Source organism: Cyprinodon tularosa, unplaced genomic scaffold, assembly GCF_016077235.1.
Source record: "Cyprinodon tularosa strain WSP-4 unplaced genomic scaffold, ASM1607723v1 ctg79, whole genome shotgun sequence".
NCBI lineage: Eukaryota > Metazoa > Chordata > Actinopteri > Cyprinodontiformes > Cyprinodontidae > Cyprinodon > Cyprinodon tularosa.
Genome location: NW_024039551.1, coordinates 429,981 through 448,557, shown reverse-complemented (window position 1 = coordinate 448,557; position 18,577 = coordinate 429,981). Strand labels below are relative to the sequence as shown.

The following is an 18,577-nucleotide window of genomic DNA, read 5'->3' as shown; positions in this document are numbered from 1 at the left end:
TATCTAGATTTATAGTTAAAGAGGCATTATGTAAGTTTTTACAGAAAAATCTTTAAAATAGCTTCTTTATTTGACCCGTTATGACTAAAACACTTTTAATGACACCTCAGTAGTTCAGCACTGATGCCTCTTTAAGCCTGTTGCCTATTTTCTTGAATTTACTTTGGGTCTGAAGCTCCGGCGCTGTTTCAGTGGATATGAAGTCAAGCAAGTTCACGTTAAATGGGTTTAATCTAGCCAAACAGGATTCATTATCGATATGGATTTTGTGGATACCCAGAAACGACTTCCATCTAGCTCAATTCCGACACAGAGACAGAGAAAAACAAAAAACAGATTCAATGTTTTACCGTATTTGGACAAGCTTCTTAGAGGCGTTAGAGGCCGCACCTGCACTGCTGACCTAGATAGCTGAAGTGATTGTTATCTCTTGTGCTGTTCCAAGTGTTTTCTGCTGCTTTCCTCCACATGTACAAGCTTTTCTATAATTTGTCTACTTCCTGAAAACCATTAAAAACGAATTATTTTAAAAATGCCGCAGTATTGTGATCCAAGGACTGCTGTCTAACCAATGAGGGAGCTTGTTACAACTGAGGAGCAACTGTGACTGGTTAAAATAAATGGAGGGGAAAGTAAAACAAAAATGCAAAGATTTAAAATCTTAAAGGTGAAAAAGAAAATAAAAAAAGGAAATTACAATCGTAAACATCCCATAAGCAATTTATAAACAGATTTATAAATTATGGTTTCTAAATTTACATTTCATTTTTTTCATTGCAGCATGTTTTATAAATTCCAAAATCAGATTTTTTTTAATTTGAAATGAAAGTTGAAAGTTCTATTTCTTTTTCAGTGACTCTCTTGGTCCTCCATAGAAAACATCAGTCTGTGTGAGACTATGAAATAATGATCGTTTAAAAAAAGTTCTGATTTTACTTTAACACTTTAACTGTATACTTAAAGCTGGCTAAGTAATAGAGGTTTCTGTTATACAGAATAAATAACCAGATCACACCCATCAATCATTGTAACAGTTTTATTAGAATCTTGCAATATTTCTGCAAACACAATTATGGCAATATCTGCATTAAGATATACAGTAGTAACTGGTTTGAAAAAACGCTGAAGGAGGTTTGGTGAAGGAGGTTTGTCGTATGTTTGCTAAGAAAACTTTTACCGAGTAAAAAGGTATTTTTGGAATTGAAAAAAAAAACCATTGCTGTATATTTATATATATATTATCTTTATAATAAATAATGCACTGCCATGGCTGTGGAGATATGGCTTAGTCTGTCTTCACCCGATTCACAACTCTTTAAAAACAGAAAATGGCGCCGACGTGACCCCAGACTCACAATGACGCAACAGAGTGAGAAACAGCAGTGACTGATGGTGAAACACAGGAGCCGAAAGGAGCAGAGGAGAAAACGGCTCTGTGGAGTTCTGGCTGCTGGGGCCTAATCACCAAACATAAACATTGATCTGCCCCCTGCACTGTGACAGATGTAAATATTCTGGTTGACTTTCTGCTGAAAGTTGGAGGAAAATGTCAGTGTAACCCTCAGGTCTACCTGCTGACGGGAAGCTGCAATTACTGCAGAAAATTGACTTTATTCTCATTTTGTTCAAGTTTTGGTTAGAAATGCTGAATTACTCACAATAACAGGAGCTCTCCGTGTTCCCAGCTCAATATTATACTTTTACCCAAACTAACAAATCAGTAGTTGGAAGGTTTTGACATGAGGTTCTGTGGAGTTCTCATTAGTCAGTGTCTTACCTGCTGAAAGCTCTCTGGGTGACCCCAGATCGGAGAAACAGAGGCTCCCATCAGAGTCGGGCTAAATGCAAGTTACAGCAGAGCTTGACTAAATTTCTGCCGCCTTAAAATAAATTCAATCTTTGTGCCTTATTATAGAGACCCATCACACTTTTCCCTGTTTTGTTCAGCATAACTGTCATTAATTCCCATATTTATACGTAAACCAAAATTTTGTAGCTTTCACAGTCTGTGCTCCTGGGTGAAATGACTACTTTTAACACAAAAATACAGCTTCCATTTTGGTTTTTAATTGTTTTACAAATAAACATAATGGTTGACAGAAAATATATGATGGAATGACCTCCAAAATAGTGTGCACTAAAGCAGTGGAAGAATATTAGGGAATAATGATTGTTTTTTCTGCAGAGTGAAACGGTCTCATTTTGTGTGAATTTAAATATTGTTTCATTATTGTTGTATACTGTAGAGCACATTTGTAACTGGAAATTTAAAAAAATGTAATCCAGAAATGAAACATAGTAAAAAAGAAATCAATGAATTTTATGTTTTCAAAAATATTTTTAACAGCTAATTATTTTTAAACTTTATTTTTTTTTTAAATATTATCCTTTTCAGATGGAATTGTATTATTTTCCTATTAGGTTTTACTGATTATTTTCTCTTTCCTTCTGTCAGATGCATTTCTGTTGGTCAGCATGCGTCAAAACTAAGGGTTTTTATCAGCCTTGAAGTGAGAAAATAATAAAATATATAAAACTTAGTCTAAACAAGAGAGATTTTAAAAAATAAAATAAAAAAATATATATATATAAAATTCAGTTTGAAATAAAAATGTAAAAAGATAAACTGAAAAAAAAAAGTCTATTTGAAAACATGCTCATTGCATAATTAATGGCACAAATTTAGACTCCATAATGTTGCACTTGGTTGAAGCTGGTAGCTTTAAATTAATATTAAAAACAGCAGATGCTAAATAAATACCCAGTGCTGCAGCCCTTTAGCTTCTAGCTGGGGATTCCCTTTGCAAACAAACAGCGCTATGTAAGTATTATAAGAAAATAAAAGTTTAGAGTCGGTTTCTTACTTCTATTCCTATTTTGTTATTATAATGGTTGTTAAGAATAAAAACCCACTGACTAACAAACTTTTGATGAAGAGCAGAAAAAAGAGGAAATGAAGCTGCTCTAAAGAGTCTGTCAGTGGCACATTTATATCATTAACTTAGCAGCCACATCTGAACCCCTCGGCAGCTTTAGCTCCATCCCATTCCCAGCTCTATTCCTGGCTCATTCATCTTGGAATCAAACATTTTTTAACACTAGATCATCACTAAGGGGTGGACCTGTTCTTCTGGTTCAATTTGCATGTTTTCATGGACATAACAAGGCTTTGCTGAGCTACTCTATAAAACCTGGAACTCAACACTACTCCAGACATTTGAAATTGAAAAAGCTTCCTGGATGGGAAGCGAAACATCTTCAAACTTGGAAAACATTCCAGTGGATTGTTTTTTTGTTTTTGTTTTTTTACATTTTTGGAACCCTGGATCTTTGACTGTTTCTCATTATTTTTCCAATTTGCTATAAGCTGCTAACTGGCTTAGCCACGGTAGTGAAACACCTCTTTGTTTACCTGCTGTGCACATGCTCAGTATTGGACCTCGCTTGTAATTATATGTATAAATAAAAAGCTTTAATCTCTGAGCAAAAAGAAAGCAGAAAACACAAAAATAAATAAAACATCAGCTCTAATTTGTAAAAAAAAAAAATAAAAAATAAAAAAAACTGCAACGCACCAGAGTGAGATACTGGAGTATACATTTTAAAAATGCCGAACAGGACTATGTGCCTCTAATGATAAAAATCTTCTGGAAAATGATGAAAAACAATTAGTTCTTTATTTTTTGGCAGATTTGTTTAATTTTTCCCTAATATTTTAGCCCAAATCACAACCTAGCTCTGATTACTATTTTACCTTTTTAATATATTTTGCATTCTCTTGCCTTTTACTTTTGATTATGTCATGGCCCCACTAATTAAAACAATGTATATATATAAAGTATTAAATGGTCATCATTGCTTTGGGGAGTGGCGGCCTAGTGGGAAGGGCATAGAGCTTGGAATCCGGAGATTCTCAGTTCAAGCCCCACTCCCACAGACTGCCACTCTGGGTCCCTGAGCAAGACCCTTAACCCCACACTGCTCCCTGGGTGCTGCACAATGGCAGCCCACTGCTCCCCAAAGGGATGGGTTAAATGTTGCTCTGTACTTGTGACAGTGTAATGATAATAGAAAACAATACTACTAAAGGTTTGATTTACAGGAATTCCTTTGCCTACAGGCCCTTGTTCATCTGGCTCAGTCTGATGACTTTTCTTTACAATGTTTTGAAAATTTCTTTATTGTCTAAAATAATTTGTTTTGTTTTCAATCCAATCAGTTTAGATCAGTGGTTTAGATGGATTTAAATCTCTTTAAGAATGTCTTTTTATTCACTTATAGACAGATTTTAATTTGAAACTCATTAGCTTGGTTCTACGGTAAAAACATAAATTATGATGCAGACTCCCATCAACAGCAGGTAGATACTGACCACTAATTACTCCACAGACCCTCACTGAGGACAACCTTTAAATCCTTTTAACTCAAAAGTTTTGTAGAACTTCCTATAACCTTGTTTTTATTGTACTGTTCTGGAGACGCAGACTCTATCCTATCAGAGGAGCAACGGATCCAGTCATGCTACTGATTATCGGTTCACATTTAAACGAAAGATTTTCATCCAACTTTTGACAAAAAAAGAAGAAAACTGATGAAAGAAGAAGGAAATGGGTTTTTGATAAAATGTTAAAGGATTTATCTTTCTTAGGGTCAAATTTCTTTCCTTTAAAAAGTTTCTTTTCATTCCATCATTTGTAATAAAAACAGAAATAACAATAATAATATTAATAATTCCAGCATAAAGTTGATGTGTTTGTATTTTTTCCAGATCCCAAGTTTCAGCTGATGTACTGTAACATCCCTGTTGCCATGGGTTACGATGTCGCCTCCAGATGATGCGTCTCTTAATACAGCCTGTTACAATTTATTCATTTCTTTTAAAAAGTGCATTTGTTTTTTTTGTTTTTTATTTCATGAAATAATAAAAACAAAATAAAAAAAATGGGTGGATAATAAACGTCGTCTTTCTAACATTCAGGTAGCACGTTCCATAATTTGCTCACAATATCTGGTACATTCATTTTACAGCGCCGACTGCAGAGTTCTGCTCTGAGCCAACAGACACAACATGGCGAGTGGGAAACGACTTGTTTCAACTGTTCAACAAGATGGTTAAAAGTAGAAATGTTTCATACTACACTTAACATAAAGACTTGCCTTATTATTTACAATATATACTGTAAAACTGTAAATCAGGTGAGATAAAAAGGCACAAGTTTCCCTTTTTTTAAATACATGTAAACATCTTGTCAAAAAGCATGCAATAACATTTTGTTTTACAAAAAGGATAGCATTTCTAGACAAAGTACTTAAATATTGTTTTCCAGCAAAATATAATTCTCTCAAAAATACTTTCCTCATTCATTCTATGAACTGTTAGACATTTTTTATTCTTTAAAAAGGACAACAAAATGGACTAAATGAAGAGTCAGTGTTAGGGAGGCTGTGAAGTAAAACCAGTCTACTAATTATTGCAGTTGGGGAGGGAAAAAAAAAGACTTATTTCTGAAAGAGGGGAAATCGGGCCCAGGTTCTTACTTCATGCTCTGTCCCATAATTCATGGTTTAAAAAGAAACTAGTTATCAGGAGAACATTTGACACCAATCTCGGATAACCCAGTTCCCCTCAGATAAAACGGAATCCTCTCCTCTTTCTGATCCCCGTTTCTGTTTGCCTGAAAATGAACTTCAAGCTGCAGGAATGCAGCAGTTGAGCCGAGGCCATGAGTTAGTGAGTCTGGTTCTTTTTTTCCAGTCCCACCATGGAGACATTCAGTCAGGAGAGTCCAGCCCGTCTACATTATAAACTAATTAAAAAATTTTCAAGTTTATGGAAAAATATTACCAGTAGAAATGCACCGATCACTTTTTCTGACCTGCTGAATCCCATTTTAGCTGTTTCTTATTCTATTTGAGAAAAATTATATGCAGCATTAAAAAAGCAGCTAATTAAGCTTTAGAGCAGAGAAACTGCAGCGTGTTCGATCAAGAAGTCGCTGCATATCCCAGTTCTAAATGCTTTGGCATCTTTAGCCCCTTTCATAAGTAAACTACTGGGACCACAAGAATTTGCTCATTGCACAGATGCAAACCTGTCCCAGTAAAATATTGGTTCAGCTCTTTTTACACTCAACCTGGAAACCATGGACTGGATCTACCTACCATCACCTGTAGGTGGCAGTAATCTAAACGATACAGCTTTAACTGATCAAGCAAGAAATTAGAAGTCTGGCAAACAGGACCTGTGGCTCTTATGTTGTTAGTGGCTTATTGGGTTGGCAGGCAGGCTTTAAAAGCAGCACTAAATAACATTTTTACCTCAATACGTCTCCTTCTATGTCCCTGTGATGGGAATGTGTCAATGAGATGATTAAGTGGCCTGTCATATCCCCCTACGGGCTCTGGTTGGAAATCCATGCTTTCTATTCCAATGAAAAACTGGTGTCTGCAGCTCAGATCTTGTTCTCTAGACAAGACGAATAGCTTTACGGCAGCCCATTGTTTGGGCTTGACTTTGTTGGCAGTACTACCCACCTCCCTGGACATTTGGTCGTTATATGCGTCTTCCATCGGCTTACAGTTACATCTTTGTAGCTGTCAGTGTTTAAAACTGCGCTATTTTAAAATTGTCCAGTAGGGGGAGCACCACAAAAAATTACTTAGAGCTGCTATAATGTTATTAAAAATTTGAATTTATGTCCAGTGTATAATCTGTTGTCCCAAAGAGAGGCTAGCTGTTATCATGTCATATGTAACTGAGTCCCAAACTTCCTGACAGCCAGCGTTCTATTTCAGTCTTTGCGGACGCAGAGGAGGTCTTCTATTTCCAGGTCCGACTAGTTTTCAGCCATCATTAAAAACTTGCCTTCTTGCTTGATAAAATATTGCCAGCTCGTTTATCAGCTTTGCTGTTGTTGCAGAGGTTATCATGTTGCTAGAAAATGTGTCACTATGAACGTTTCACGTAAATTTATAAATGTGTGCCAGTAATGTAACAGAGCAGTTCTGGTAAATTAGCGGGTACGGTACTAGGTCTTGAAATGGTAAATTTATAGGTCAGTTTTACTATTATTATTCACACATAACTCTGACCCAGTATAAGTTAGCTGTAAATTACTTGGTCAGGTTGTAAGTGGAAAGAGGCTTTTTTGCATTTTAGCACAGTTAGCAGAACAGCAGTCCCTGTTTGTTTTCTCTAAAATATTTAAGCTGGCACCAGCATTTCCAAAGTCCAGTTCATTTCCATTAGAGGAAACAACAGGATAAGCCACTGCTTGGCTATCGCACTGTAACCTTCCTGTTATCTGCTCAAATCTCTCCTCTCATTTTATTTCATTTACTGCCTAAAATGATTCACATTCTTAAGTTTAAAGTGACATATTTATCTATTTTTTTCTTCTAACCGGAAGAAGCAGAAATGTTATGGAGTGGCCCAATCAGGGACAGAATTGAGATCTTACCGTCTCCTAAAGATTAGGGTGATGATAATGTGGCTTTCCAGCCTCAAAGACATTAGTTCATCACCAAAGGCTAACAACAAAGAAGTTTAATTAACTGTATACTTCTTATATTTTTATTATTTTTATGTCTTTTGTGCTTCTTATGATAAAGAAACTGCTACGCTTGAGTTCTCCCCCAGTACCAACTTCCACACCAAAGAGTGGAATAGTTGGCATCACCTCGTAGGGTTGGGGTAAAGTGCATTTGCTGACCTGAAATCTGTCAGGTGTTGTCGTTTCTGAATGACCAAATTTCACCGACCTGGTCGAGCAAAGATCGGCTGATGATCGGTGCATATCTAGAAGGAAAGATTCTTAGCTTTTCTGGTGCGTTCCCACCAAACATGACTCCAGCGGATTGTGCACATTATTTGCATCCTGTAGCTTGTCATTTCACCAACAATTAGTGCAGACAAGGCAGAGCTTTCCTCAGCGGGTCAACATATCCTCTAGAGATGCTCCTAGTTCGGGAAGTCCAAGATCTGCAGCTGGATCACAGTCGCTTCCTGTGGTACTTCCCTCTGTCCAGGGTTCAAACCTGTCATCCCACTTTGGGGATGCAATGGGATAAAAGTGGAGTGTGCTCCTTCACCCGACCAAACAGCCACATTCAGTCTCTGATTGGATGATGCGATGTGAATGACAGAAAATTTGGATTTTTTAACTTTTGAGCTAAATTTTCTCCATGTTTCTGTTTGCTTGATTTGTCTCAATAACAATTGGTCCTCTGCATTGCTTTGCTCTGTCACGCATTATTCATGTTTGGTGGGAACTCACCACTAGGGGTCAGTTTAGTTCGCCTGTGCCTTGGGCCGGTGTAGGTACCAACTCTGCTCGGGTGGTTAGATCTGCTCCGGGTCCTGCCCTTTCTTATGACATCATCATATAGCAACGCCATTTGGACAAACTGTATTAAACCTGTTTCTTGACAATCAGATCTCTTCTTCTCACCATATTATTACCTACATTTGCTATTATTTTAAGTTTCATCAGCGTTCTAAAGTAGCCGAAAGCAGAAAAGAATCACTCAGTGTTGAAGGAAAACACTGGCTTCTAAGACAGACTCTGTTCTGACACAAGAAGTCTCAGTGCTGCTTCTTATTCTTTTTATTATGATCTGAGAACAGGGAAGGACAAATGGAACATCTCAAAAATGACTTTGTAAAGATTTTAAACAAAAAAAACAAAAGTTATTCTACTTGTAGAAAACCAACAGTTGTTATTGACACAATGTTAAAAGTAGTGAAGCTTAATATTCCCAACTGACCGAGCTAAAAGAGGCAAACCTGTTAGCTACTGAGCACAGCTAGGCACAGCTCTACTCAGCTCTTCTCCTTTATATCATGTTCTTGTAGTTACTTTGTTCACCATAAACATATTTTTCCACCTTTGTTATCAATCTGGTAGAACTCCATCATCATTAGACACACTAACACTACAGATGCTCCCAACTCTGCAAACAGACGTTGCATTATGTTATTATCGTTGTCTGGGCAACCACAATGTTTTACGTCATATGGCAACGTTCAGCCAACTATATAGTGTGACGTCACTGGCATGCGAAGGGCCTGAGCGGATCTGACCTCCCGAGCAGTTCTGGTACCTATACCGGCGGTGCGAGGTGTTGGTATAGCAGCTCACTAGCGCCACGCTAGGCTGCCAACGTCCTTCACTCCTTCTCTCTGTGATGGAATATAAACCAACCCTCCATACTAGCTGCACTAACGCCTCATTTCACATGGTTCTTCCTCTGTGCAAACCCAACGTGGAAATGAGATATGCCTAAACTTAGAAATGTGAGCAGGAAAACCCACCCTTAAAGAGCAGAGAGATTCATCACATACTGGTCAAAAAAGAAACACTTCATAAACACATGTAAATACACACTTAGGGCACATCAACCGGAAAACAATCATGCTCGTTATCTTCCTGCGACTCTTCAGTAGCATCACTGTGGCTTTTTTTTCCCCCCACAACCAGGACCCAGGACAATAAAATGGTCTAAAAGACCCGAGTGACAATAATAAGAAATAAAATAAAGCAGGAGGGAAAGAAAAAAGTGACCAATCCAGTAGAATAATCTGTTCTTCATCAACACATACCTTCAAACATCTTCTGTACATCAATGTGTAAGGAGTTAGAACCTGTACAAACTCGTCTGGGATGGGTGTGTTAGCTGTTAGCAGAGTAATGCTCCATGTTGGATACTATGAACTTTACAGAGTAGGTGTGTTTAAACTTTGTGTCCATATATGGTATCGTCTACCTATTACTGTACATGTCAGGTGTCGCCCAGCTCTGTAGAAATTAAGCACCTAAACGTGGAACGACTGACTTTTCCAAAAACAAGAAACCCTTCTAGAAAATGTGTTTTATTGTCTCTGGGAAGAGGAGATAAGCGTTGGTTCACAAAGGGCTGGTTTCACGGGTCAGAACCCCCCGTTTGGACAGCTGCTCTGGAGACACCACAAATGACAGCTAATAGATGCACCTCAGTCAAACCCATTTTCAGCCCAATCTTTTCTAGAAATGCATTTTCTAATGTTTTTTTTTAGTTCTTTTTTTGCAGAAAAGGTAAAAGTGTTGCATCAATATAATGTTTTTTTCCCGCAACATCTCTGAATAGTTCCAGCTTTCTTCACGCTGCACAGATTCATTCATTTCAGAACAGCTCCAACTTTGGGCTTTTGCATAATAGTCTTGATTGTTTCACAACACGTCTTAACCTTAAAAACCGAGTCGTCAACAGCTGTCACGACACAGACTAGTGGATCAAACTTGGACTTGTTAGATTGATGAGATTATTTAGCTAATGGTGATACCTGTATAGCCCTTGGGTTTGCTGCTACACGCAGAGCTAATTTTCTAGTATAAGCAGGATATTTCCAAGTGTTATTATTAATTTTTTACAGACTGCATAAGCTGGATTTAAGATTTGCATTAAAAAACAACAACTTTTGACTGGATTAGCTAAAGAATCCCGTTACAGTGCGTGTACGGCAGGGCATGTTGGGGTGTTTGTTTTCCATCTGTGACTGTTGGGTGTATTCTAGGTGACGTATGGCTTTATCTCAACAGAATACTGTTTTTTTATCTTTGGGGCAGGGTTGCATGGGGGTTCATCAGGATGTTCTTGTCACGTTTGTCAAAATTCAGGATCTTTGTGTCGTGTTTGATGTCTCTGACTATTCACAGCTCTGAAATGCTCATAATGACTGCAGGGTTGAATCCTTCTCTTCACCCCTCAGCCTTGGCCGCGATCTGAGGCGAGGTCACGGCTGTAGAGGGCGGCTGGGTGAGGGCCGACAGTTCAGGTCTTTCTCATGAACTTCCCTCTTCCCTGAACCTCATCCTCCTCGTCTTTCCCGGTTCTTAATGCCCCTTTTGTTCGGGTCCTGTAGCGGGTCACTTCTTGTGGAAGTAGATGGTGTGAGTGAGGCCTGACTCCACCATCGGTATCTGGTCTCTGATGATCTCAACCAACATCTCAGGGAACTCCACTTTCAGGGCCTGTGACTCTCGGAAGGTGTAGAAGCAGAAGTCCAGCAGGTTCCCGACGAGCTGCGCATCAAAAACACAGAACGTCATGAAAACAAACACCTTTCTCACCTTACAACTCCAAGGTTTGGTGTAACTTTAACACAGATGGAGCTTACTGATAGATTGTAAAGAAAATGATGCATATCCTCATGTGCCCCAACGGTGTGTATCTGTTTTGGGTTTTTTTTACTCAGCAATTAAAAAACATAATTTCAAAAACTTGGTTTCAAAAGAAAGCTAACATTTGGTAGAGTCCACCAGAAGTGTCAGCAAGACCACAGTTGCGTTGTTTTCAGAGAAAAGAAAGATGGCATGAATAAATTAGAATTTTTTCCCCCGTCAAATGATTTTTTTAATGCATTTTACTATAAATAAAATTCTTAGAAATATAATGAAAAAGGTCTTAGAAACAATAGATCCACTTGTAGACATTACTTGTGCAAAGATAATCTAAAGCAAAGTTATAAAGGTTACAATAAAAACATATCTAGGCCTCCTATATCACAGTTTTGCCAAATCTACAAAAGGAGTTTTTTGTTTTTACTTCAAATATATGAAAAAAAAACTTTCTTACAGTGTGTCTGAAATTACTTGATTGTTACTTGATTTTCAAAAACAACATCTAATTTTCACCCAGTTTCACTGAAACAGTCAGTCTGTCACTGGAAGCCAACTGTATGCAGATGATACAGTCGTATATTTGCAGGGTAAACTTTGATTTATATTCACACTGTACAAAAATAGCTGAAATGTTTGGGTCTTTTTTTAAACTAACCTACCTGTTGAGGTTGCAGGAATCTGCAAGTTAAATGTGGTTCAACAACACAAATACTTAAAACCGTCCTTTAAGTCTCAAAGAAAGACACAGATAGAATAAATTCATGTTGGCAACAATTCAGCAAATACAACATAACCCAACTCATGAAGCAGCAAAATATATACTTTCAGTGCCAAAAAAGTAACCATCAATCTCACCGTTCCTCAAAATACATATTTTTTTAGATTTGAAAACCCGATTAGATTTTGTGATGTCATTCCTATCTGTACAATATTAAATGGTTTGGCTTTGCCTCCTCTGAAGGATTTTATCCACCTTAAAGGTACATAGTCACATTATTTGACATTTATCTAATGTCTATAAAAGTAACCACTTCTTATGATAATTTAGGGTGTCCTCTTGATGTAGCATTAGTCATTTTTGCCTTTTGAGCTATTTTTATCTGTTCAATTGGTTAGAGAATACAACCTTCCTGTGTATACTGACCATAACAACATCTTTTGACTGGAATTATGTCAACGCACATACGTACAACTGGTTAACAAGCCGACACAATGGAGGCGAGCGAGTGTGGAACTCAAAGAATAGATGGAAAAAAAGGAAAAGTCGAAGGTCAAGTGTAAAAAGGCACAAGAAGTTTGACTCCAGGAGAGATAAAAGTGAAGTTGTGTTAGGAAAATTGTCTTACTAATAGAATACATTAAAACTGGAGCTGAGAATCGGAAAGTGTTCTGATGTTGCAGCGAAGTTTCCAGCTTTTTATTGCCACTACACTGTCAACGGTACAGAGCAACAAAATGAACTCTCTGGACTTAACCCATCCCCTTGGCGAGCAGTGGGCTGCCATTGTGCGGCACCTGGGGACCAGTCTGAGGTTAATGCTACGTTCAGATCGGACGCAGCGAAAGCAGCAAAATCGCGTCTGCTGCTTCATTTTTCCTGCTTGTATCAGTTAGTTCTGACGCGCGGCTGAAGCAGCTTTGCTGCTCTGGCTGTGCGGTGCAAAAGTGTGTCTGATGGCGTTGGGCGGAGCTTCACTATCCTTTCTCTGCCTTGCAGCTATATTTGCTGTGATCAGTGGGAATAAAGTAGTTTTGATATGTTTTTAAGTGAGAAAATACACCTGAAAACGTAATCAGTGCAGTCAGTTCATTCAGATTATCATCCTGCCTCCCAATGTTATTTCTGTCGGAGCCGCTCAGACCCCCACATACCAGCGGTGCGCCGACAGTAGGAATCCCTTCAACAGCAGCCTCTGGCCGGGTCGCCTCCTCGCGGTTCCCCGCGGCAGCTGGTAGGTGTTTTTCATCTAAATAATCAGATCTGCAGGCAGCAGGATAATAAAAGCGAACATATTCTGCCGGCAGATTTCTGCATTTTAAGTTAATTATGTGTTAATAAACTGTTTAAGAGGAGTGATCAGAGCGGTCTGTGTCATCAGTGCTGTGTCTCTCTCCCAGCCAGCTCCCAGATCAGCTTCTCTGATTGGTTGACGCGGCGCGTCGAGCAGCAAAAATTCAATTTTTCCATCTCGAGCAGCAGCGCGTTTGCGGCGCGTCACGCGCGTCAGATGCTTAAACGCGCCCGACACGCTGCGCCTGCTGCTCAAAACGCGCCGCGGGACCTTTTGCTGCGCCTTGACGCGCGTCAACCATTGACTTTGCATGTAAAGTCGCTGCTTCTGTCGCGCCAGCTGCGTCCAGTGTGAACGCAGCATAAGGGTCTTTGCTCAGGGACCCAGAGCGGCAGTCTGTGGGAGTGGGGTTTGAAGTCAGAACCTCAGAAGTTGATTGACACGCTAAGATATGTCCTTGCTAATAGTGCTACTGGTGTTAGCAATGTTGTTAAGACTTATACTCTGAGTTGTTTGATCTCTGCGAGGCAATACAGCACAGTACAGACTTATTTAGTAGCTGGGTTAATGGAAAACATCTGGCTCTCTGATAGTTTAGCAGTTCTGCCAGTAGATGGCACCATTTCTGTTAACATCAGCTCCTTGCTCCCAGTGCTGGGCTTCTATTTAGCCTCAAAAAGGACTATCTAAAAACAATCCGGACAGATAGGAGGCTTGGAGTATCGACTTCCATAATCAAGTGTGTTAGGATTATTTACTGATGTTATGTGAGCCTGTTAAACCCTAATAAATCCTGCCTGTTGTGTCTTCCTAAGTAGTTCCTCTGACAGGGTAAAAAGTCATCTTCATTATGGTACAGAGTTAAGAATGGAATGAGAGCGGTGTCCTTGATCTAAAAACAGTGTAATATTTTGATAAGGCTGGAGCCATGGATGTCTCCTCATTTACAAACTGCATGACGTAATGATATGATGATGTGGCAGACTGGAGTTGTATAAAATACTTTAACTTTGACAAGAAGCAAGCCTGGTTGGTAGCGCTGCCTTCTGTGACCCTAAGCAACTTCTCTGGTCTGAGTAAGATTACAATTTCTGTCAAAATCTGTTGTCCTGTTTCATGGTTATTCAATACATACACGTTATTATGTATTATTTAAAGAGTTTGTCACAAGCGATCTATTTTCAGGAAAAGAACCAGAGAGAGAAAGCTTAAAGGTGTAAGCACAGAGCTTTTCCTTTACAACTGGATTTTTGGGTATTTTTGGTATAGAAATATTACGTGACTTTATACCTTTAAACATGGTGTGGTCATGGAGGCTGAACTTTCCCTCTCAGAAAAAAAATATTTTTTTTTCATAGTGTTCATACTTGCAACCAAACATCAGGAATATTGCAACACTTAAATCCTTCAGTAGATCAGTGCAACTTTGGCACCTGGATGATCAGATCTACAGTCACAGTGTCGGCATGCGGTGTATTATAAATAATATTTGATGTGTGAACTGCCTGTGTTATTGTCTGCACTGATTTTATTTTTGTCTGCTAATTAAAATAATGCTTTTTGCTGATATTGTCTATTGCTGTGTTTCTTTTTCCTTTTTCTTTATGTGAGCTTTATGTGAGCTTTATGTCAGTTTTGTAAACACCAACCTGCCCTGGAACTATCGACAAACATTTGACTATATGGCTAACTCTGGCATATTTAATTTATGAACCAATACTGATTAACATGCATTGTTCCATTTTAAATAAATAATTAATTGAATGACTCCAACCTAACTTCAAATTGGCAGATTTTCATAAAAGAGCCCTGCTTTTATTATTTTAAAGTCAGCAGAATCTAGTTGATCCATGACATTTACAGAACCTCAACCAATCACAGCAGATAAAGACAAAGGCAGGCTGTGATCTGAAAAACCAACTCCTTGTAACTTGCAAAAAAAAAAAAAAAACAAGAATTAATGGGAGATACAGTTGGTAGTGTTGTGGTGGATTCAGAAAACCATCCGAGGGTTGCTAGAGCAGACAACAGATCAATACTTGGATGCAATATCGTGAAGAACATTACCAAGATTAAAGGGCTAATGTACAGGCAGGATCTAGAAAAACATATTTATGCATTTATCTTGGTGTCTTCATAGGTTCACCAGACAGCTGCGGCTGATCCAAAACGCTACTGCCGGTGTTCTCACAAGAACTAAGAAAGTAGAGCACATCAGCCTGGTTCTGAAGTCCTACTGGCTTACTGTAGAAAGACTGTTAGTCTATAAATCACTGAATGGTTCAGAACCTCAATAAATTACAGACTTCTTGTCAGTGTATCAACCTTTCAGACCACCTAGGTCTTCTAGTTCCAGCCTACTCTGTACACCCAGAACTAGAACCAAACATGGAGAAGCAGCATTTAGTTCCTATGCTCCACTGATCAGGAATAAACTCCCAGAAAACTGCAAAAGTGCTGAAAGTCTGAGTTATTTGAAGTCTAAGTTAAAAACCCATTTGTTTAGAGTTTCCTTTGACTGTTGAAATCAAACCGTTGACTGAGGTATTATTGGTTTAAAGCTGCGGTCCAACTGTTTTATTTGCTTTACTACCAATTTTTATCATGTTTTATCTCTACTTGCTTTTATTCTTCTTTTATTTTTCTTCTAATTTATTTTTTATTCATGTAAAGCACTTTGAATTATCCTTGTACTGAAATGTGCTATACAAATAAACTTGCCTTGAGGAGGAAACAGCACAAATGAGCTTGAATTCGTTTTGCTTTTCGAACAAGTCTGATTATCCTGGCAGACGTTTGCTCCTAGTTCAGTAAATCCTGAAGCAGATTTTAACAAAACCTGAATGTTTGGAATCTCTGAGATCTCTGCTTTCAGCAGTCATGGCATTTGCTTGTTTCAGAGACACGTAGTGAGCTCTGAGAAGGTTTCCAGTTATGACACTTTTTTTTTACTGTGTTTACTTATGGATAAAACCACTTTTGTGGAAGCAGAAGAAAACAAACGTTTTTTGTTACCCTTACTGTTTATAGATTCTGAAACTTATTGGTTATTTTACATGGCGCAGTTATCATAATACGTAGAGCTTTTTTACTATTCCTCTCTATAACTTGATCAATCATATACTAACAATCTACAATAAAAAAATAAGTAAGAATAGCAGAATGATTTGTGCTAATATCGTATCAGGTAATATCAGTATCTGTCAGTTCTCCAAGATACGATATTGGTGTCATATTGGAAGTGTATGGAAACCCCTAATTTAAACATTTGCATTTATAGTTGAATACAGACAATTTGCCGACACTGTTGAGCATTCTTTTTTATTTTAAACATTGAGTTTATAAAACTGTCAGTTGATGACAGAGATTGACGTTTTATATGAAGTCAGAATTCAACTCTGACTGCAACACAGATCCTTTTCCTGCATCACAAGCCACAACCAGGAAGAAAATGATACTTTCTCTCAAGATGCAAGATTTCCTGAAAAGCAGCCAATCATAGACTGTATACTTTCTGCAGAGGTTCCACCCTCAAAGGGACAAAAGTTGACATGATGGAACAGAGATAGCTGTCACTACCAAATCTGTACCATCAGCTCATTTGCACATGTGCACCCAGATATACATCTGGGTTTCCATAATTATGTAATTATGGTACTAAAAGTGCATATTTCTATCCTTAACTCATTAAGAATGCTAATCAACACCTTTAAAAGATGTTTTAATTGATGTTTGCAATTTTGATGCTTTTTACATTTTCACCGTTAAACACCTTGTCTGATGTGATCATCAGACATCAGAGGTGGGGACTCGAGTTTGTGACTCGTACTCGAGTCGCACTTAAGTCGCATATTTAATGACTTCAGACTCGACTTAGACTTGCGATTTCCGACTTGTGAACAATATTTCATGTTTTAAATGTTTTTTGTTTTACTAACTTGACTGATCGCCGCTCGCATTACCCGCACACAGCAGACGTTACAAAAAAAAAACGGCAGAGGGGCTGTCAAACGGTCATGTAGAAGTGAAAAGTAGACACGCTACGTGACAGCGCTACGTGACAACGCTACGTGATATACAAGCATGTATTTTTCACTTACCAGTTCAAGATAATGATCATTCCATAGATAGAATTATTGAACTTATTTTTATTAATCATGTGATTAGAATTTATTGTGCGATTAATTTAATATTTCAACAGGCCTACTCTTGACTTGGACTTGAGCTCTCAGACCTGACACCTGACTTGGACTTGCAAAAAATGACTTGTGAACATGTCTGTCAGACATAGTCAGAGCAGTCCGGCAAAATATGATTAAACCATGTTTATCTGCATTTTAGTTGTTTCTTTCTTTAGTTTACACACTATATACCATAATGTGAACATAAAAGGAAAACATTAAAGTGAAAAAGACTAGATTTAGGTTTAAATCCAAAACCGAAAAAGTTAGCTCCCAGAAGTATTATAGGATCCCATTTCCGGGACAGATCGGACACAGAGGAGTAATAAAACAGAAAGGATTTTAAAGCATTTATTTCTCAGGAAATACATTATAGTTATATTATAGTTTAGTATGCTTACCATTTTTAAGAAGGTAAAAACGTATTTTAAGTATTTCTTTGAAAAATTCAATCCAGGGCGACCCAGATGTAGATCTGGTTGCGCATTTGCAAGTGAGCTGATGGTACGGACCGTGTTTCCAGGACGAATCGGGTAGTGACAAAAGGTCCACATGTGAATAGGGGAGAATCTACAGGGCCGTATGTATGTGTGATATACTGGGGGCCTCGTGGCAGTGAATCTACATGCATAAAATATGCATGAAGAGTATTGTATGTGCGTGTGTGTACTAAATAAAATTGATGGTATTAGTAGTTATTGTGTGTGTGCCTTTTGGGCAGAATTCTGACTTCATAGCTCTGATCAAGCCATCATCTGAACACGGAGAGAGGAGAGACCAACTGTAGACCTACCAAGACATGGAAATCCACCTGGACTTCAGGAGATGACTCAGGTTAGAGAACAAATTGGCATATCTCACTCTGAATATTTGGTCTTCCTGGGAAGTGGGAAGAAATCCACTCTGATAGAGGAAACCTTGGTTTCCAACTGGTTTAAAGCAAACATGAAACTAACCATTCACACAACACACAAAATACTACTCCCTCAGCAAACAGAGGTGGCAGCACCCTGCTGTGGGTATGGAGTTTCCTCTACAGGGAAATGATTCATAAGACTATGGATGGAAGATAATCTGCGGGCTGCAGAGAACTGACTGTGGCAGAGGTTCTTCTTCAAGTGGGCCACCTACTCCGAACCCTGTGTAGATCATTAGACCAGCAAGCTAGAGCTTTCTCATTAAAACTCATCATTCTACTGGTTTATCACGTAAAACCCCAGTAAAA

General features: G+C 38.3%; 1 protein-coding gene across 1 annotated transcript in view; it reads right to left on the bottom strand.

Annotated features, from left to right (window-relative positions):
- Positions 1–7,412: 7,412 nt before the first annotated feature.
- Positions 7,413–18,577, bottom strand: part of LOC119773886 (mineralocorticoid receptor-like) — a 59,880-nt gene continuing 48,715 nt past the window's right edge. Inside the window, exon 7 of the mRNA XM_038271087.1 lies at positions 7,413–11,060. Coding sequence (XP_038127015.1) covers positions 10,905–11,060 — 156 coding nt within the window. The 3' untranslated portion in view covers positions 7,413–10,904. The remainder of the gene's footprint in view (positions 11,061–18,577) is intronic.